The sequence below is a fragment of the Carcharodon carcharias genome, chromosome 1 (assembly GCF_017639515.1).
Source record: "Carcharodon carcharias isolate sCarCar2 chromosome 1, sCarCar2.pri, whole genome shotgun sequence".
Lineage (NCBI taxonomy): Eukaryota > Metazoa > Chordata > Chondrichthyes > Lamniformes > Lamnidae > Carcharodon > Carcharodon carcharias.
In genome coordinates this window covers 154150501-154171861 of record NC_054467.1, presented here as the reverse complement: position 1 = coordinate 154171861, position 21361 = coordinate 154150501, and the positions used below count along the sequence as shown (strand labels likewise).

Below are 21361 nucleotides of genomic sequence, written 5' to 3'. Positions count from 1 at the left end.
CATGGGGAAAGCTGGCTGCGTGCAGAAATTGTTATAATTAGCAGGTGGCGTGAAGTTGGTGTGCTGCTTGCATTCCACACAATGAGTGCAGGTTAACCATGCATCGCAATCCCCACACGTTTTCGGGGGCTAAACCCCATGTTTGAAACATATGCAGTCTTCTCACCAACCTCTTATAATATATTAGGATGGAAACCATTAGCTGCTGGAAATGTTCCCACCTCAGACTTATTATTTTCTCTGTTGCCATTTGTAAAACTTGTATTAATATTTAAGACATACATAGAATGCTTGCAGTACAGCGAGAGGCCACTTGGCCTATTTAGTCTGTGCCAGCTCTCTGCAAGAACAGTTTAGCTAGTCCCATACCTTGCCTTTTTTCTGTAGCCCTGCAATTTTTTTTCCCTTCAGGTGCTTATCCAATTTATTTTTGAAATCCGAATTTGAACATAGGGGACATAAGAAAATAGGTGCAGGAATAGGTCTTTTGGTCTGTTACAATCTGGTTAGGAACCAGTAACTTTTTGTTTAAAGTAGACAAAGTTTGAAATCCCATTACCTACTAGAAGAATAAAACCATGAGATTCCACAGTTTTAAACAAACAAGATAAACTTTACTAGACAAAGTCAGAAAAGCAAAACAATCTACAATAGCTATCTTATACTCTAACCTTCAAAATTAACGAGGTAAATATGGATTAACAGGCAAACTGGCCAAACACACCACACTGTACTTTAAATGGCAGATGCAACTAAGACAGATCACTTGAATTTCTCAGCAACCTGCTTAGATGTCAGTGACCACTGAGTGTCACAAAATCTCCGTCTCCCGAATGAGGGATTTCAGTTCTTCATTTTCAAAGATATTGTCTCTGAATTCCCTCAAACTGCACTGACCTGGACTGCCTCAATGACTGCTCACCTCCCAATGTTTCAGTCTGTTCTCCTGAGACTGCTTTCCATGGGATTCACAAAGTTGCTCTAATTACTGGCACAATTCCAATCTTTTTGAAGACTGCAAGCTTCACTGAGCTGCCCCTGACTTTCTCTGAACAGCAGTCTTCTCTGTGAGCTGCAAACCACACAAGATTCCAACGGTGACTAACTACCTCTCCCAGCAAACGCACAGATAAATTGGAACCAGCAAACCTTCATAAGCTCTACCCACCTCCACGATGACTTAACTGTTCAGGGTTCACGGCATACTTTTAAACTAATTTACTTTAACTCCCAAAACACATCATCTCTCTGGACTGCACTTCTTCGCAAACAAAGTAAATATCATGTCTCCAGTTCTCCAGCTAAGTAGGCCCTCCTGCCATTTTATGGCTCCTGCTTTTCTCTTCTGTTTGTTTAATAGCGCTAACTGTCTGACTTTCCATTTTCTTTTATGCTTTCTGGCAATCACTAAATCTCTAGTAATCCAGAGGCCAGGGCTAAGGTTCTGGAGACGTGGGTTCATATTCCACCATGGCAGCTGGTAGAATTTGAATTCGGTTAATACATCTGGAATATAAAGCTAGTATCAGTAATGGTGACCATGAAACTATCATCTATTGTTGTAAAAACCCATCTGGCTCACTAATGTCCTTCAGGGAAGGAAACCTGCCATCCTTACCAGGTTTGGCCTACATATGACTCTAGATCCACAGCAATGTGTATGACACTTAACTACCCTCTTAAATGGCCTAGCAAGCCCTCAGTTCAAGGAAAATTAGAGATGGGCAACAAATGCTGACCTTGCCAGCAACACCCATATCCCCTGAAAGAATAAAGAACAACGATCTTCTCAGAACTAAACGTTACCTCCAAAATATTTACATGAAGCATGAACTAGACATTCATCAAAGGGCCCTTACGTCTGCTCTGGAATTCAACAAAATCGTGTCTGATTTGATTGGGGCTTCAACTCTACTTTCCTGCCTGCTCCCCATAACCCTTGAGCCATTTTTAGATCAAAAACCTGTTTAACTTGGCTGTGACTATATTCATTGACTCAGCTTCCACTGCTCTTTGGGGTAGAGAATTGCTAAGATTAAAGACAGTCTGAGAAGTGTTATTACCAGGTGAGGATGGGTGTAAAGACTCTTCCTTTCTCCCCACTCTTTGGTTGATTCTAACAGGGTTTTTTTTTCAAATTTATGTGGATGAATGTGCCAATTATTTCTTGCTGATTGCTAAGAACTCAGTCCACCAGGTTTTTTTGAGTTGAAGCAAGTAAGGGGTTAGCTTTTATGCTAAAAACCCACCCAGCTAAAGATATTAAAAAAGGTAAACACAAGTCCCGACTATCGTAACACCCAAATACACGCACCGTATGCTCCAAACTCCCCACACAGCACCCATGCAGGAGTACAAATTACAAAGCAGAGGAGATTAAATTTTGGCCAAATCAACATTCAACAATGAAGGGCAAAAATATAAAGAGTTGACTGAGTCCTCCACTGTTGTTCATGGCTGAGGCTGTTCTTAAAGCTGTAGTCCTTTTTTTTTCCTCCTGGAAATGCTGCTTTGGAATTTGAAGTCTTCTGCAGAGAAGGATATAAGCAGGCAGGATCCTGCTGAGTTGCAAAAGAAAGAGAGAGGCAAGCAGCATTTTTTTGCTGTCTTCAGATGTTCCTTCTCTAGACTGCCCTGAAGCCAGCAGCAGTGCTTTTTAAAAAAAATAATTGATGGGATGTAGGCATCGCTGGCTAGGCCAGCTTTTTGCCCATCCCTAACTGCCCTTGAGAAAGGCGTGGTGAGCTACCAGCTTGAATTGCTGTAGCTCATGTGCTGTAGGTACACCCACAGTTCTGTTAGGGAGGGAGTTCCAGGAAGATTTTGATGCAGCAACAGTGAAGGAGAGGTGACGTATTTCCAAGTCAGGATGGTGAGTGGCTTGGAAGTGAACTTGCAGGCGAAGGTGTTCCTTCTAGATTGTAGCAGTCGTGGGTTTGGAAGGTGCTCTCTAAGGAGCCTTGGTGAGATCCTGCTGTGCATTGTGTAGATGTTACACACTGCTGCCACTGTGTGTAGGTGGCGGGGGGGCTGAATGTTTGTGGATGGAGTGCAATCAAGCACCTGGATAGCGTCATGTTCCATGAGTGTTGTGGGAGCTGCACTCATCCAGGTAAGTAGAGAGTATTCCATCACACTCCTGACTTGTGCCTTGTAGATGGTGGACAGGCTTTGGGGAATCAGGAGGTGATTACTCATTGCAGGATTCCTAGCCTCTGACCTGCTCTTGTAGCCACAGTATTTATATGGCTAGTCCAGTTCAGGTCATTGGTAACCCCCAGGATGTTGATAGTTGGGGATTCAGCGATGGTAATGCCATTAAATGTCAAAGGCGATGGTTAGATTCTCTCTTTTGCCTGGCACGTGTGTGGCACGAATGTTACTTGCCTCTTGTCAGCCCACACCTGGATATTGTCCTGGTCTTGTTGCACTTGGACATGGACTGCTCCAGCATTTGAGGAGTTGTGAATTGTGCTGAACATTTGGCAATCATCAGCAAACATCCCCAGTTCTCAACTTATGTTGGAAGGTCATTGATAAAGCAGCTGTAGATGTTTGGGCCTCCAACACTACCCAGAGGAACTCCTGCAGTGATGTCCTGTACTGGAACAGCTTGGCTAGTTCTGGAGCACAAGTCTTCAGTGCTATTGCTGGAATATTGACAGAGCCATATGCTTTGCAGTATCCAGTGCCTTCAGCCATTTCATGATATCATGTGGAGTGAATTGAATTGGTTGAAGCTTGACATCTGTGATCATCCACTCAGCGCTTCTGGCTGAAGATTATTGCAAATGCTTCAGCTTTATCTTTTGCACTGATGGGCTTACCCATCATTGAGGATGGGGATATTTAGAAATGTAGAAAAATAGAAGCAGGAGATGGTCATTTGGCCCCTCGAGCCTGCTCCGCCAATCAGTATGATCACAGCTGATCCTCTATCTCAATGCCATACTCCCTCGCTCTTCCCCATACCCCTTGATGCCTTTAGAGTCTAGAAAACCTATCTATTTCCTCCTTAAATGTATTCAGTGACTTGGCCTCCACAGCCCTCTATGGTAGAGAATTCCACAGGTTCACCACCCTCTGAGTGGAGAAGCTTCTCCTCATCTCAGTCCTGAATGGCCTACCCGTATCCTGAGATTGTAACCCATTGTTCTAGAACTCCCAGCCAGAGGAAATATCATCCCTGCATCCAGTCTGTCCAGCCCTGTCATAAATTTATACGTTTCAATAAGATCCCCTCTCATTCTTCTAAATTCCAATGAATACACGTCTAGTCGGCCTAATCTCTCCTCGTACGACAATCCTGCTATCCCAGGAATCAGTCTGGTAAACCTTTGCTGCACTTCCTCTATGGCAAGTATATCCTTTCTTATGTATGGAGACCAAATCTGCGCACAGTACTCCAGGTGTGGTCTCACCAAGACCCTGTACAGCTGCAGTAAGACATCCTTGCTCCTGTACTCAAGTTCTCTCCCAATGAAGGCCAACATACCATTTGCCTTAAACAAAAAGAAAAAATGCTGGAAAAACTCAGCAGATCTGACAGCATCTGTGGAGAGAAGGACAGAGTTAATGTTTCAAGTCCGTATGACTCTTCTTCAGGGCTAAAGAGAAGTAAAAATGTGGTGAAGAAATACTGTTTTAAGGGGGGTGGGAACAGGTGAAACTGGATAGAAGGCCAGCTATAGGTGGAGGCAAAGGAGAGATTATAAAAGATGTCATTAACAAAAGGTCAAAGGGGTGTTAATGGTGGTAGTACTAGCTAAAGGAGGTGCTAATGATGACATTGAATAGAAAGCAGAATGTGATAATAGCCGGACCAGGGGAAGCACTCTGGAAAGAACAGCATGAGCAAGTGATAGATGGCCCTAGTGGGGGTGGGATAGGTGGTGGGGCAAAAAGATCAAAAAAAGGCTAAAAGGTGGGGATAAAACAATGAACAAAAATGAAAATAAATTTAAATAATAATAAAAAAATTAAGTGGGGGAAAAATAAATAAAAAAGTAAAAATGAATATTGAAAAAAGGGGATCAAAAAAGGGTGAGGGTGGAGAAAAGAGTTCATGTCTGAAGTTGTTGAACCCCATCTCTCTGACCTCATCTCATCTTCTAATCCCAGCCCTTGCCGTGTATTCACCATGCTCCCTGACCTTCCCCCCTCTGATGCTGAACGTTCACTACTCAGCAAAGGATTCAGTTTCTGAAAAAGACCCATTTATTCCTACTCTCTGCTTTCTTTCAGCTAGCTAATTCCCAATCCCATGTGTATTAATTTTGCACACTAACCTCTTATGTGGGACCTTATCAAAAGCTTTGTGAAAATCCGAATACACACACATTCTTCCTTATCTATTCTGCTAGCTACGTCCTCAAAAAAACTCCGGTAGGTTTGTCAAACATTATTTCCCTTTCATAAACCCATGTTGACTTTCTCTAACCCTGTTGATATTTTCTAAGTGTCCTTGTTATCACATCCTTTATAATTGACTCTAGCATTTTCCCTACCCCTGATGTTAGGCAAACCGGTCTGTAATTCCCTGTTTCTTCCCTCCCCCCTTTATTAAATAGATTTACATTTACCACCCTGCAATCTGCTGGGACAGTTTCAGAATCTACAGAATTTTTGAAGATGACAACCAATGCATCCACTATTTCCACGGCCGCCTCATTTAGTACCCTGGGGTGTAGATTATCAGGCCCTGGGGATTTATCGGCTTTCAATCCCATTAATATCTCCAGCACTGTTTTTTCAGTAATGCTAATTTCCTTCAATTCCTCCTCATTAGTCTTTTGGTTCCACAGTGTTTCTGGGAAGTTGTTTGTGTCTTCCTCCATTTTCTGCAATGTCCTTGTTCTGTATTATTCATTCGTGCGATGTGGGCTTTGCTGGCTGGGCCAACATTTATTGCCCATCCCTAGTTGCCCTTGAGAAGGTGGTGGTGAGCTGCCTTCTGTAACTGGTGCAGTCCCTGTGGTGTAGGTATACCCACAGTGCTGTTAGGGAGGGAGTTCCAGGATTTTGACATAGTGACAGTGAAGGAGCGGTGATATATTTCCAAGTCAGGATGGTGAATGACTTGGAGGGGAACTTCCAGGTGCTGATGTTCCCATCTATCTGCTGCCCCTTGTCCTTCTAGATGGTAGTGGTCATGGGTTTGGAAGATGCTGTCCAAGGAGCCTTGGTGAATTCCTGCAGTGTATCTTGTAGATGGTACGACAGCTGCTACTGTGGTGGAGGTTGTAGATGTGCTGCCACTCAAGCAGACTGCTTTGTCCTGGACAGTGTCAAGCTTCTTGAGTGTTGTGGGAGCTGCATTCGTCCAGGCAAATGGGGAGTATTCTATCACACTCCTGACTTGTAGATGGTGGACAGGCTTTGAGGAGTCAGGAGCATGTTACTTGCTGCAAGGTTCCTAGCCTCTGACCTGTTCCTGTAGCCACAGTATTCGTATGGCTAGTCCAGTTCAATTTCTGGTCAAAGGTAACCCCCAGGATATTGATAGTAGGGGATTCAGTGATGGTAATGGCATTGAACGTCAAGGAGTGATAGTTTTATCCTCTCTTTTTGGAAGTGGTCATTGCCTAGCACTTGAGTGGCGTGAATGTTACTTGCCACTTGTCAGCCCAAGCTTGCATATTATCCAGGTCTTGCTGCATTTGGACATGGACTGCTTCAGAATCTAAGGAGTCACGAATGGTGCTGAACATTCTGCAATCATCAGCGAACATCCCCAGTTCTCAATTTATGGTGGAAGGAAGGTCATTGATGAAACACCTGAAGATGGTTGGGCTGAGGACACTACTTCGCTGACCTCCTGCAGTGTTGTCCTGGAGCTGAGATGACTGATCTTAAATAACTTCATTTTTGCTGGATGTGACTCCAACAAGTAGAGAACTTTCCCCCTGATTTCCATTGAATGCAGTTTTGCTAGGGCTCCTTGATGCTACACTCGGTCAAATGCTGCATTGGTGTTAAGGGCAGTTATTCTCGCCTCACTTCGGGAGTTCAGCTCTTTTGTCCATGTTAGAACCAAGGCTATAATGAGGTCAGGAGCTGACTAGCCCTGGCAGAACCCAAACTGGGCATCACTGAGCAGGTTATTGCTAAGCAAGTGCTGGTTGATAGCACTGTTGACTATCCCTTCCACCACTTTACTGATGATGAAGAGTAGACTGATGGGTTTGATTTGCCCTGCTTTGTGTAAAGAACATGCCTGGGCAATTTTCCACATTGCCGGGTAGAGGCCAGTGTTGTAGCTGTACTGGAACAGTTTGGCTGAGGCACGGCAATTCTGGAGCACAAGTCTTCAGTACTATTGTCAGAATGTTGTCCAGGTCCATAGCCTTTGCAGTATCCAGTGCCTTCAGCCATTTCTTGATATCATGTGGAATGAATTGAATTGGCTGAAGACTTGGCATCTTTGATGCTGGAGACCGCTGGGGGAGGCCGAGATGGATCATCCACTCGGTACTTCTGGCTGAAGATTGTAGCAAACGCGTCAGCCTTCTCTTTTGCACTGATGTGCTGGACTCGCCCATCATTGAGGATGGGGATATTTGTGGAGCCCCCTCCTCCAGTGAGTTGTTTAATTGTCCACCACCATTCATGACTGGATGTCAGAGAACTGCAGAGTTTAGGTGTGATCCTTTGGCTTTGGGACCCCTTAGCTTTGTCTGTCACTTGCTTGTTATGCTGTTTGCCCCCCCTTGTAGCCCATTGGTGTAGCTTCACAAGGTTGACACTCTATTTTTATGTTTGTCTGGTGCTGCTCCTGCACTCTTCATTGAACCTGGCTTGGTGGTAATGGTAGAGTGGCAATATGCCATGCCACGAGGTTACAGATTGTGGTCAAGTACAATTCTGCTGCTACTGATGGCCCACAGTGCTTCATGGATGCCCAGCCTTGAGTTGATAGATTTGTTTGAAATGGTGGTAGTGCCACACAACATGATAGAGGGTATTCTCAACGTGAAGGCAGGAATTCATCTCCACAACGACTATGCGGTGGACATTCCTATCGATACCGTCATGGACAGATGCATCTGCGGCATGCAGGTTGGTGAGGATGAGGTCAAGTCTATTTTTCCCTCTTGTTGGTTCCCTCACCACCTGCCACAGACCCAGTCTAGAAGCTATGTCCTATGGACTTGGCCAGCTCGGTCAGTAGTGGTGCTACTGAGCCACTCTTGGTGATGGACATTGAAGTCCGTCAACCAGAGTACGGTCTGTGCCCTTGCCACCCTCATTGCATCCTCCAAGTGGTGTTCAACTGGTGGAGCACTGATTCATCAGCTGAGGGAGGGCGGCACATGGTAATCAACAGGAGGTTTCCAGTAATTTTGTTTTTGTTTTGGATTTCCAGCATCCGCAGTTTTTTTGTTTTTATCAGGAGGTTTCCTTGCCCATGTTTGACCTGATGCCATGAGACTTAATGGGGCCCGGAGTCAATGTTGAGGACTTCCAGCAACTCCCTCCTGACTATACACCACAGAGCCACCACTCCTGCTGAGTCTGTCCTGCCGGTGGGACAGGACTTACCCAAGGATGGTGATGGTGGTGTCTGGGACATTATCCATAAGGTATGATTCCTTGAGTTTAACTATGTCATGTTTTTGCTTGACTAGCTCTCTCCAATTCTGATACTGGCCTCCAGATGTTAGTAAGGAGGACTTTGCAGGGTCAACAGGGTTAAGTTTGCTATTGTTGTTTCCGGTGCCAAGGTCGATGCCGGGTGGTCTGTCTGGTTTCATTCCTTTTAGACTTCTTGGCGGTTTGATACAACTGAGTGGCTTGCTTGGCCATTTCAGCGGAAATTTAAGAGTCAACCACATTGCCGTGGATCTGGAGTCACATGTATCTAGACAAGGTAAGGATGGCAGATTTCCTTCCAATTCACCAAGGTTTCATGGGCTTCAATAGACTTTTAATTCCAGATTTTTATCAAATTCAAATTTCACCATCTGCCATGGTGGGATTTGAACCCAGGTCCCCAGAACATTACCTTGAATCTCTGGATTACTAGCCAGTGACAATATCACTATGTCACCGCCTCCCCGAATGGTGGTATTTTATCAGTGTTGAGGGCTATGAATGAAATACCTTATTTATTTTTCTTTTTTCCCCATCTCTCACCTTTTTCCTACCCACCTCACGCTGCCCTGCCTCGACTCTTCAATCCTTTTAGCTTGTCCTGCTACCTTTAAAGATTTGGTTTCTCAGAGGAACAAAGGTTCCTCTGCTCTTGGACCCTCTTTAAATTTGTACCAATGTAACATTAACATTGCCTTTGTCACCTGTTAAGGGTATAGAGAAAGGCTTTGAGTTCCACTGGTACTTGGACGGACCTATTTTTCTATAACAAAAATGCTTTTGAGTTTTGAAGTAGTCTTGTGCAGGGAGAGAATTTAGTGCCAAGGTAATGGTCAAACATTCTCATCATATCTATTTCTTTTCAAGGGGACTTTGACCAGTGCCTTATCTAGGATGCCTTGAACCAAATTTTAGTTTATTATCCTAACCATTTGTGTGATATCCATGGAAATGTTGGTTGTTAGTGGGGAGTCCCACCATAATGAAATCCGTATAGGGGACAATCTAACATTAGCATATTTTGATCAGTGGAGAGTTTGTTTGAATATCAAAGGGAATTGAAAGGTGCCAATAAGCATGTTTGCATCTTGCAGGAGTTTCATAGGTAAATAAAAGTGGGGTTATTATATCTTCTTGACCTGTTGGCAAAGATAAGATGGGAACATGAAAGATCTTATATTTGGAAGGATTTGAGTTTCAAAATGGTGGGTGAGAACCATGGAACCTGAGATGAAAGAGAAAAAAAGTTTTTTTAGAATTACCGTGGAGAGCTGTTTGAGCAGTCGGTCTGTTGAGCTGGAGCTGTAAGTTGTTGAGCTGGAGCTGAGTCGGGAGCTGTGGCTCCGGACTGGAAGAAGATGCAGCTTTGAATCAGCTATCCAGTCAAGCCAAAAAAGTATTGGGCTGCAAAAAGCAATTTTATTCTGAAGTTTAGATTTCCACTGCAAAGTGGAAGAGAGTTATAGGTTATGTGGTATGCTTTTATTAAAGCTACAGTGCTTTGCCTTGGGTACTATTACAGGATTTTTTATATTTGAAGATCTATAAAAGGGAGTGTTACCTTGAGGGTATTTACTTGTGGGTCTGACCAAAAAGAGTCTTTTTGGGGGAATGTTTTGTAAGACTAATTTTTAACTGTGCAAGTGTAATCTTGTGTACTTAAGTATTTTTTTATTCCTGTTAATAAAACTTTTACTTTTAAATTTTAAAATCCCAAACGTGTCACTGGATGTCTTGCTGCTGAGATCAGTATGTCTACTTCTCATTTTCAGAATATAAAGAAAGGATAAGCCAAGTTTCCCTCCGGAATTGAGTTTGTGCAGCAATTAACATCGGCTGTGGTCATAACACAATCAAAGGAGTAAAATGTAAACACGGTGCATTGTTTGCATTCAGGGTGAATTTGCATAAAAGAGGTTTGTATACAAATTAGTAAAACTGAATGATAATTTTATTATCAAGCAAGTTGTGAACAAACTGAAATTCAGCAGTTTTTTTTAAAATTAAGGTTGAGTAAATGAAGAATGCTACGTTATCTACCCTTTTAGGGCCCGTTTTTCTACTTTTTATGAAGGTACTTAATATTGAACATACGTGTTTACTTTTTAACTGCAGTCCATATGACCTGCTTACACTTAGAGCTTCCATTTAATTTGTTTGGTTTCTGTATTTATTAACTCAGCTGCTACCACTTTTCAGGAAAAAAAAGCTGGACTATGATTCCAGAATGAAGTGTGACAACTGAATTACATATCTGTCATGATATTGTGTAGTTAAATTCTTGACATCAACTCCCAGTTGTTTCCCTGTTTGGAAGTTGACATAGATTTAAAAAATGAAGCATTTTTGTCTTAAGTTTTAACTTGGTGTGCAATTCTTTAATTCAAAAATAATATTAAGGTGCACATCTCACTCGAAAATAGCGTCAGATAACTGAATTTCTATCTCATCTCCCTTTTTCATATATTCTTCCTCTTCCTGTCTAATTTTATGGGCTTGAAATCTAGTCACTACACATTCAGGAAACAATCCTGGATGTTCCTCCTATAGCATCTCGATTTCTTTCACTTCCACTGGTTGATCCAACGCCCTCGATGAGGCTAATATTTTGAGTCAGCCTGGTCATTCCCCAAGATTCCTGCTATAGGCATTTTATGCAATACTCCAACTGTAACCTCTCCATTTACTAAATCACTATTTTTAATCCAACTCTATATAATGGAACTGGTTTATAATATCCGTGGATATCTCCAATTAATATTTTTTCCTTCATTAACCTCTCTGGACGATAAATTGTATCATCAGCCAGCATCAGTGACTGACTTGCTCCAGTGTGTCTCAATATCTTTTTTGGTTTACCTCCTTGATTAGAAGAATAAGGGAATGCCTCTTCTTTTATAAACAAAATCTTTAAACCCTGCTGTAATTTGTTTTTCCGAATTTACTTGACTAGTCTGAAGAATTATCTCTACCTCTTTGGTAGATTCTGTTCCTTCACTTTACACTTGCACTATGGCTACAGTTTTGTCAGATGTTCCTTTCTCTAAATTAGTTTTTCCTAAAGTTCCCCAATACTGCAGTAGGACTTCCAATTAATTTCTAGCAATTAGCTTTAGTATGTTCAGTTTTATTACAATGGAAGCATACTATTTGCTTTTCATCACATTTTTAGTTTCTAGCCTACTGCTTTGTTATTTTGATGTCCTCCTGTCTGCTCCTTATAACTAGTACCTTTTCCATCACCCCCTATTCTATTTCTCTGATTTCCCTGTTGATTCCCATATGACCCTTTCCCTACATTTAAATGTCTGTGTGAGATATCATTGGTATCATCCAAAACTTCCACGTTTCAGTTCTTTGATGATTGTTGTTCATCAATATAAGTCTTAACTGTTACTGGAATGCTATTTCAGAATTCTTCCATAATTATGCTTTCTCATTCTCAAATTTTTTCTCTAACTTCAGTGATTGGAACCGCTGGTCCTAAGCATTTCCCTTTTCCTTGCAAATTCAAAAGATGTTTGATTAGATATTTTCCTTATGGTCCTAAACTTGAGTCAGTTAGCTTCAGGAACAAACTCGTAAGCACTGAGTATTGCCCTTATAACAGCTTCATAGTCTGCAGATTGCTCTTCTGACAGACTAGTATACACATTCATGGCTGTACTTGTCAGGTTACTTAGTAACATTAAGGTCCAAGCATCCTTTGGCCACTAGCTTCACAGCTATCTTTTCAAATGAGGTGAAATATTTTTCAGCTCCATGCTCTGTAAACTTAGGCATTAGGCAAAGATTTTTGGAGTGTAGTCACTATTGTTATATAGACAAACGTGGCAGTCAGTTTGTACATAGCAAAGTTGCAAAACAGCAATGTGATGGATATATGATCAGATTATCTGTGTTTTGGCATTGTTTGAGAAGTAACTATTGGCTAGGCTGTGTGATTAAAGTTGTAGGTAAATATTTGACTGCTCCTTGTCATTTTCCATAATGATTCTAAACCTGATGATATGATTGCTGTTTACCAAATGCTCCCCCATTCAAAGATGTTCCACTTGCCTCAATTCATTCTTCAAAACTACATCATCTTTATTGGGCTAGAACCACGTCATAAAGAAAGTTCTCTTGTGCACATTTCAGGAATTCCTCCTCCTCTCTGCCCTTTACACTTGTTACTTTTCCTGCCTATACTAGGATAAGAGTTTTATTATCATTACTGAATTATTTCACTTTTCAGTAACTTTCCTGCAAATTTGTTTCTCTATCTCTTTCTCACCATTACTATGGCATACATCTAGTAGCTCTCTTGTTTCTTAGTTCTAACCAAATGGATTCTGTTTTTGTCTTCTGAACATCATCCCTCTCCAGTGCTGTAATAGTTTTTTTGATCAATACTACCACTCCCACTCCCTTTCTTCCTCCCCTTTATCTCTTGATTATCTTGAAACCAGTAATATTAAGCTCCTAGGCCTCCCTTCCTTGGAACCAAGTTTGTTATTGCCAGCATAGCATAGTCCTTTGTGATGACTTGTGCTTACATACAGCAACCTTTTTTACCATGCTATGTACATTTATTCACATACATTCCAAACTCAACTTATTACTACTTATTACTGCTTCTCTATTTCCCCCTGCTTCACCCTTCTGAACTTATTTTTTATTTGTGCAATTTGCTCCCCCCCCGCCCCGAGTTGTTTTATGCACCTTGTTTCTCCTCTCTAATGTTTCATCCTGGAGCCCATCTCCTCCCATATTAGTTTAAGCCTTCCATCACAGTACTAGTTAACCTTCCCACGAGGAGATTGTTTTCAGCTCTATTGAGGTGCAACAGGCCACTTTTGCAATGGAATTGGTCCCAATGTCCATGGAATCTGAATTCCTCCCTCCCGCACCATTTCTCCAGCCACGTGTTAACCTGCCTTCTTCTATTCCTATACTCATGTGTGTATAGTGGGGACACATGGACTGCAGTGGTTCAAGAAGACAGCTCACTAGGGCAGGGGTAATCCAGAGATTACCATGTTTTGAGATCCTGTTCTCTAATTTCCTTCCGAGTTCCTGAAACCCTACAGCCATCTTCCTTCCTATGTCACATGTTCCCACATGGACTGTGACTTGCAGCTGTTTCTCTTCCTTCCCTCCCCCGCTTCAAAATGTTCTGTACCCTGTCAGTGATATCCTTTCGTTATGGTATCACGGATGCAATATACCATGAGGGGCTCACATTGTGGTTGCAGAAATGCCTGTCCTACTATCAAATCCCCTATGACCACACCATTTCTACACTTTGCTGTACCCCCTTGTGCAGTCATTTCCCCCACGGTATCATGGATGTACTCTAGACTGAACTTCCCCAAGGCGTTGTCAACCACATTGTTATTCAGCACTGTAAATTGAGTTGTAAGTGCCATACTGCCGGAGGATCCCTGTATGTCCAGCCTATTTCTACCTTGCTGGATGGCTACCCACTTACTATCCTCCTTAATTTTGTTGCTATGAGGTGATCATCTCCTGAAGCATGTTCTCCAGGAAATGTTTAACCTCCCATATGCCATGCAGTGATTCCGGTCACTCCTCAAGCTTAGAAATCCTGACCTCACTCTTGCACCACTCCCACAGCTACTCATTCACTTGCACTATCTTCCTGTTTCTGTACTCGTTAGCAAGTGGTAACGTAAGTGATCCAGTGATCACCACCTGTTGAGGTGTTTTTCTTCAATTTTTTTCCTATTTCCTGAGTTTCTGCCTGTGGGATCTAAACCTCTTTCCTGCTTATGTCCAAGGTTCCAACATGGACCACAACTTCTGGCTGTCCTCCTTTCTCTTGCAGAATATCCTTTACCCTGGCACCCATCATGTGTCTCATCTGGCTCTTTAGCATTAGTGATTTAGTGCTACATGAAGTTGATCCTGGCTCAGATAGCCAGGATAGAAACCAAGAAGGAAGAAATGTTGCTTAATGATGTCAGCTGTTCTTAGAAAGACATGCAAACCTCAATCACTGGAAGAGAGCCATTTTGGCAAATAAAATAACAGCAGGAGAGATGGAAGAAAAATTTAGTGTGAGGCTGCTGTAGCACTTTGTATTAAAGCTAAGGCTAGGGCTGGAAAGGATCCAATTACCCATTACTGCACAATCTGAAATCTGCTAAACTTTGCCTGATTTTCTTTTTATTGGCAGTGTTCCAGAACCTTATTAACCCACATGGAGTTGTTAGACCTATTACTACTATGTCAGGAAGATATAATAATTCTCATAATGTTATTGGGATTTATTGTAAAATAGTGGTGTGTCGGTGAGACTTAATTGGATTAAAGGCAGCTGGTCTGAAGGCTTTGTTATAAACATGGTAAACGTGGGGATGTTTAAAATGTAAGGACTAAAAGAACATTTGCATTTTTGAATAAACCAGACTGGATTGTTTTCAAAGGAGGGGTGAAACGTGTCACCTAGCCAGGTGAAGTTTAGAAAGTGTATTTATTTTTCCCAAAGATTACTGGTAAAACTTAGTACTATGAGAGATTTTTATTATGAGAAAGATAAAGGTCAAAAACATAGTGAAACAATGGGAATTCAGGCACTCAAAGGGGAAAATATGTATAAAGGAGCGAAGGCTGTGTGTAAGGGTAGGCGTTTTAAGAACTGAAGTGTGAAAAACCTTCAGCATCTATGCCTCAAGCTGCTGTTTTCAAAGAACTGAAGTTAAGAAAACTCACTTTGAATTTGACTGGTTCAGGATATTGTTTGTCACCTTGCCTGGGTCTTTTAAAAATATGTCTTACTGTTGCCTTAACATAAGTGTAACTGGGAGTCAGATCAAATTGGGGAATTTAGAAGTTCAGAAGTTATAGTAATTTGTAGATCTATGTATGTATTTAAATCCATTTCTCCTATTAATAAATGTTTAATCTAGTTTTGTAAAAACCCATAAGACTTGGTGGTCTTGTTACTACTGAATTCAAGGCATGCCTCTCGAAATTTGTACAAATTGTAAAACAAGTTTTCCTTTGGGATTTATACAAATTGTAAAACAAGTTTTCCTTTGGGATTTAAACAATTCAGCATTTACCATCAGCTGTGCCGTAACATACTGACCAATGAATTTTCTAGAAAGTGACAGTAACATTTTTAACTGTAACATGGTTACTTCTGGGTGACAAGTTAGCTTAAAAATGATGCTCCCAATTTAAAAATTTGTATAACAATTAAGTATACTATGATTTTCAGTGTCATCCACATAGTTGCTGTGGTGAATTTTCAGTGGTAATTTCAAAACACTTGTTCAAATGACAGTTTCCCTACCCCTCTTTTTAGGCAATCGACGAAATATCTACCATAAGATGAAGTATCTCTGCCTGCCTCAGCGACCATAAACAGGGAACAAAATGAACTCAAGCTGTGCTGACAGGTATGAACTTTGTTTTGATTTTTAAAAATTAGTGATTTTTTATCACTGAATAAAATTAACCAATCCTAATGTACTTGGAGGCCTAGGAGTTTACATTGAATTACATAGAATATACCGCAGAGAAACAGGCTGTTTGATCCAACAGGCCCATACTAGCATCTTGTTTCAATCAAGTGTGCAATACTTCTTCATCTCACTTTAAGCATAAACCTCAATTCCCTTCCCACTCATAGGCTTATCTAGCTTCCCCTTTAAAGGCATCTATATTATTTGTTTCATCTACTTCTTGTGGTAGCAAGTTCCATAGTTTCATCAATCTTGGGGTCAAGATGTTTCTTCTGAATTCCCCCATTTGGTTTCTTGCAAACACTTTGTCTCCTTTATCGAAACTTTACATAAATCTAAAGATTCGTGTTAGGTCATTCATCAAGAGAAAAGAGACCCAGCCTGTTTATCCTTTCCTGATGGCTATAACCACACACTTATGGTACAGAAAGTTTAATAAGGATAATGTCATCTCCAGTCCCTCTTTATCCTCCTTCTAGTATAGTGATCAGAACCAAGTGGTCTGAACAAGGTTTGATTCAAGTTTCACATAACTTCTCTACTTTTCAATTCTATCCCTCTAGAAATAAACCCTGATGATTGATTTGCTTTTGTTATTGACCCATATCACAACCTTTTTGTGATTTATGTATTTGTGCTCCAAGATCCCTTTGCTTTTCCACCTCAGTTTAGATTCATGTTTTTTCAAGTAATATGTGACTTCATTATTTTTCTTATCAAAATGTAATACTTATGTTGCAATTCATTTGTCAGATATATGTCTGTTCTGCATATATGTTAATTTCTTTTTGCAATTTGTTTTAATCATTCTCAGTGTGAGCTATCTCTCCAAATTTACTGTTGTCTACAAATTTAGATACTACATTTTTGATTCCAAAGCTTAAATCATTAATGTAAATTGTGAACTGCAATGGTCAAAGCACTGATCTTTGTATCTTCTGCCAATCTGAATAGCAAACCTTTACATGTGCCCTTTGCTTTCTCTCTCTTAGCCAGCTAAGTAAACATGTTTCTAATTGTCCCCTGATTCCATATGCTCTGTCCTTGTTCATTAACCTATTATGTGGTACTTATTGAAAAATGCCTTTTCGAAATCTAGACATATTGCATCCACTGTGTTACTCTTGCCTACTGTCTGTTACCTTTTCAAAGAATTCAGTGAGATTGGTCAAACAAGACTTTTCCCTTTTAAAATCTGTGCTGACTATACGTTATTATATTTTTCATTTCTAAATGTTCTTTGGTTTTCCTCTTTAGTAGGAATTCCATTAATTTTCCTACCATCAATGTTATGCTGACTGATCTATAGTTGTCTGGACATCTATCTTCTTAAAAAAAACATGAGCCAACTGCCAGTCTTCTGGCACAATACCTTTCTCTAAAGAGTTATTTGAAATGTATGGTAGTATCTCTGCTATCTCTTCAAAGTGTGCAGATGTAATCCATCCAGACTGGGGTTTATCCTCTAAGCTTGATTAGTTTAATTCATATGTTTATTTTAAATGCAGTTATCTCATTTTGTAATCTCATCATTTGATGTCTTCACAACCTGTTCGGTTTCCCTGGTAAATACTGAAGTAAAATAATTATATAATATTTCTGCCATTTCTTTATCATTACGTGCTATATTACCACATTCATGTCCCCACTTTCGTTTTTTTTAGTTGTGCCTATAAAATAATTTATCAATGAACATAAAATAAAACAATAGCGTGGTTCCTCTTTGACACCCTAATTTTATTTTTTTACTTTTCCCCTAGTGTCTCTGCATTTTTCTCGCCCTTTCATATGATGTGGGCATCTCTGGATAGGCCAGTATTTGTTGCCCAACCCTAATTGCCCTTGAGAAGGTGGTGGTGAATGGCCTCCTTGAACCGCTACAGTACATGTGGTGCAGGTGCACCTATAGTGCTGTTAGGAAGGGTTTTTATACAGACAGTGAAGGAATGGCAATATAGTTCCAAATCAAGATGGTGTGTGGCTTGAAGGGAACTTCCAGATGGTGGTGTTCCCATGCAGCTGCTGCCCTTCTCCTTCTAGGTAGTGGAGATCATGGGTTTGGAAGGTGTTTTTGAAGGAGTCTTGGTGAGTTGCTGCAGTGATCTTGTTGATGGTACACACTGCTACCACTATGCATCAGTGGTGGAGGGGTGAATGTTTAAGGTGCTGTATGTGGTGCCAGTCAAGCGAGCTGCATTGTCCTGGATGATGTTGAGCTTCTTGAGTGTTGTTGGAGCTGCATCCAGGTAAGCGGAGAGTACTGCATTATACTCCTGACTTGTGTCTTGTGGATGGTGGGCAGGCTTTAGAGAGTCAGGAGGTGAGTTACTCATAAGTTATTCTCCCTTGAAATGCTCTCCATTGCTGCCCATATATTTAGTGTATGTCCCTTATCATGCCATCAATTTTTCCCTTAAGTATTTTCATCCTTTCTCCCTATCCCTTCCACCCTAACCTCCAACAATAAGTGCGAGGAGCTTATGGACTTCTTTCTCACTAAGATTGAGATCATCTGATCAGCTGCCTTTGCTGTGTCCCTCTCTTTCACTAGCCCACCTGGCCAAACTTGCTTTAATGCTTCCCCCCTGCCACTAGCCCTGAAGTCACATCTTTCTCTCATTTGTGTCCTCGTACCCTCTTCAAGCTCACCATGTCTATGAGACCCACCTCCTGCTCCCTCAATCCTATTCCCACTAAACTGCTAATCAACCAAATTCCCCTCCTGGTTCTCGTGTTAGCTGGCATTATAAGTGGCTCTCTTTTCAGTTGTTGTTCCTCTTTCCTTTAAAATTACTTCATTGGAAATTGTACACAAAGCCACCCATTCCAGTTGTTTTCATTCATTGTTGATTTTGGTGGAAAATAGTCAGCTTTGCCTTTTTCGTTGAGATTTAAAGACTCAAATGAACAAAAAGCACATTTTTGTTTTTATAATCCTTGTCTGTGCCATGCATGCTACATAAATAACTGGCTCCAGAAAAAGGTAATTCAAAAGTAAAATACTGAGGATGCTGGAAATCTGAAATAAAAACAAAAAATGCTAGAAATCCTGACCAGGTCAGGCAGCATCTGTGGAGAGAGAAACAAGAGTTAAAATTTCAACTTGATGACCTTTCATTAGAGCTGGCAGGAAATCATTTCAGATCAAAGTATTTAAACCTCTAGTTTCATAGTGAAACCATTTGTAAGATCTTTTACAAGTCCAGCTTGTCATTTTTTGGGAGGGCTGATTTGTTTAGGTTTATAGTCTCAAATGAACAGAGAGAACACATTTTTGTTTTGATAATCCTTGTGTCTGTGTCATGAAAGCTACTAAAATAACTGGCTCTAGAAGAAGCTAATTCAAAAATGAGGATTTTAAGAAGCCTTATTGTTTTTATATCTCCTCGTGTGTTAATAGGGATGACGGAAGCATTTTTGATAGACTAATGGAAGAAGATGATAAGGACAAAGCAAAAAGGTGAGTCTTTGAGATAAGGTTTAAATAAAATAGAGCTGGGGATTAACTCATTAGTAAATAAACAATTTCTGAAAGTTTTTTTTCCACTGTCATCTTTTAGCACCTGAAAAAGAATAGTTCAGAACATGATACCATTTCAACAGAAATTCCTTTATAGCTGGGGACAAAAAAAAACAAAAACTATCAAATTAGTAGCTTGTGAGTGCATTGTTCCTTACACAGTTCCAACTTAGATAGCTAATGTTTTCATAAGCTAAAATAATATCATGGGATGCATACACCATTTAAATGACATCCTTACCTTTACACAAAGTGTTATTTATGGCATCTTTCCGTCTGAGTAATGATGCATATGCAGCAAGCAATCCATTTAAGTGGGGTGTCTTCATCTGGTGCAACTTTGCTGATATCTGTGAAGGCCAATCGTTGAAAGGCAGGTTCTTCCAAAAGTGCTTCACATGAAGCTGCCATGTGACGTTGCAAGTTGTTGTTTTTGGCGTTGGCACCTGTTGCCAAGCTGCTTTAGCCACTGGACGTCATAGTAGTGCATGCCAGCCCACAGGAAGTGTCACCATTTTCCTCTATTACCAACTAGTGACTCCCAGGTGTGTTAAACGATGTTTAGGGCCTTCATGTCACACCTGCAAGCACCATTAAAGATGGGCCCTAAAGCATGCTTGGGCATCTTACTGGTTGTCTGGCCCTGGCTATCTTGCCATACTTGGACCTTGGGTATGCAACCATCCTCCATTCTGTGGATGGAGGATTGGAAATGTGGATGTACAAAGGGATCTGGGTGTCCTTGTACACCAGTCAACAAAACTAAACAGGCAAATGCAGCAATAATTAGGCAAATGATATGTTGGCGTTCATTGCAAGAGGATTTAAGTTCAGAAGTAGGGATGTCTTACTACGGTTATGCAAGGCCTTGTTGAGACCACACCTGGAGTATTGCGTGCAGTTTTGGTCTCCCTACCTAAGAAAGGATATACTTGTCATAGAGGGAGTACAGCGAAGGTTCACTAGGCTGATACCGGGAATGGCAGGACTGTCATGTGAGGAGAGATTGGTTCGACCGAGCCTGTATTCACTGGAGTTTAGAGGGGATCCGATTGAAATGTATAAAATTCTCACAGGGCCAGACAGACTAGGTGCAGGGAGGATGTTTCCCCTGGTTGGGGAGTCTAGAACCAGGTGCCATAATCTCAGGATATGGGGCAGGCCACTTAGGACTGAGATAAGGAAAGATTTCTTCACTCAGAGGATGGTCTACCTATGGAATTTTATACCACAGGAGGCCGTGGAGGCCGGGTCACTGAGTATTTTCAAGAAATAAATTGATAATTTTTTTGGAAATTTGGGCATCAAGGGGCCTGGAGGGAAAGTGGGAATATGGCGTTGAGATAGAGGATCAGCCATGATCATATTGAATGGCATGCATGTATCGACCTTTGCATCAAGGGACATATTGTCTGCCACCGTAGACCCAAGATAGCAGAAATTTGCTAACCATTTCCGGTGGGGTGTTATTTATTGTGATCAGGGATGGAGATGCAACACTTTATCCCATGGTTTCCTTGACACTTTATAATCAGAGAGAACAAGTTACAGGTATGGGAGAGACATTCCATAGGTTTCTGTAGCTGAGTTGCCATGTGGGTGACCAGTGCAGCAGCATCAGTGTAGAGGAGCTCCCCCATCAGGATGTGATGCATTTTTGTCTTTGCTTTTAGTCTTAATAGATTGTAGAGCTTGCAGTCTGACTTAGTGTGCAAGGAGACTCCTTCCATATCTGCAGAGAAGGCAAAGGTCTGGAGTATGTAGGAGAACATAC

At 41.2% G+C, this 21361-nt stretch overlaps 1 protein-coding gene across 1 annotated transcript in view; it reads left to right on the top strand.

Moving 5' to 3' along the window:
* clocka (clock circadian regulator a) overlaps positions 1-21361 on the top strand; it is a 166169-nt gene that overhangs the window by 14342 nt on the left and 130466 nt on the right. Inside the window, exons 2-4 of the mRNA XM_041196182.1 lie at positions 10365-10508; positions 15908-16001; positions 19468-19527. Of these exons, the coding sequence (XP_041052116.1) occupies positions 15979-16001; positions 19468-19527 (83 nt within the window). The 5' untranslated portion in view covers positions 10365-10508; positions 15908-15978. The remainder of the gene's footprint in view (positions 1-10364; positions 10509-15907; positions 16002-19467; positions 19528-21361) is intronic.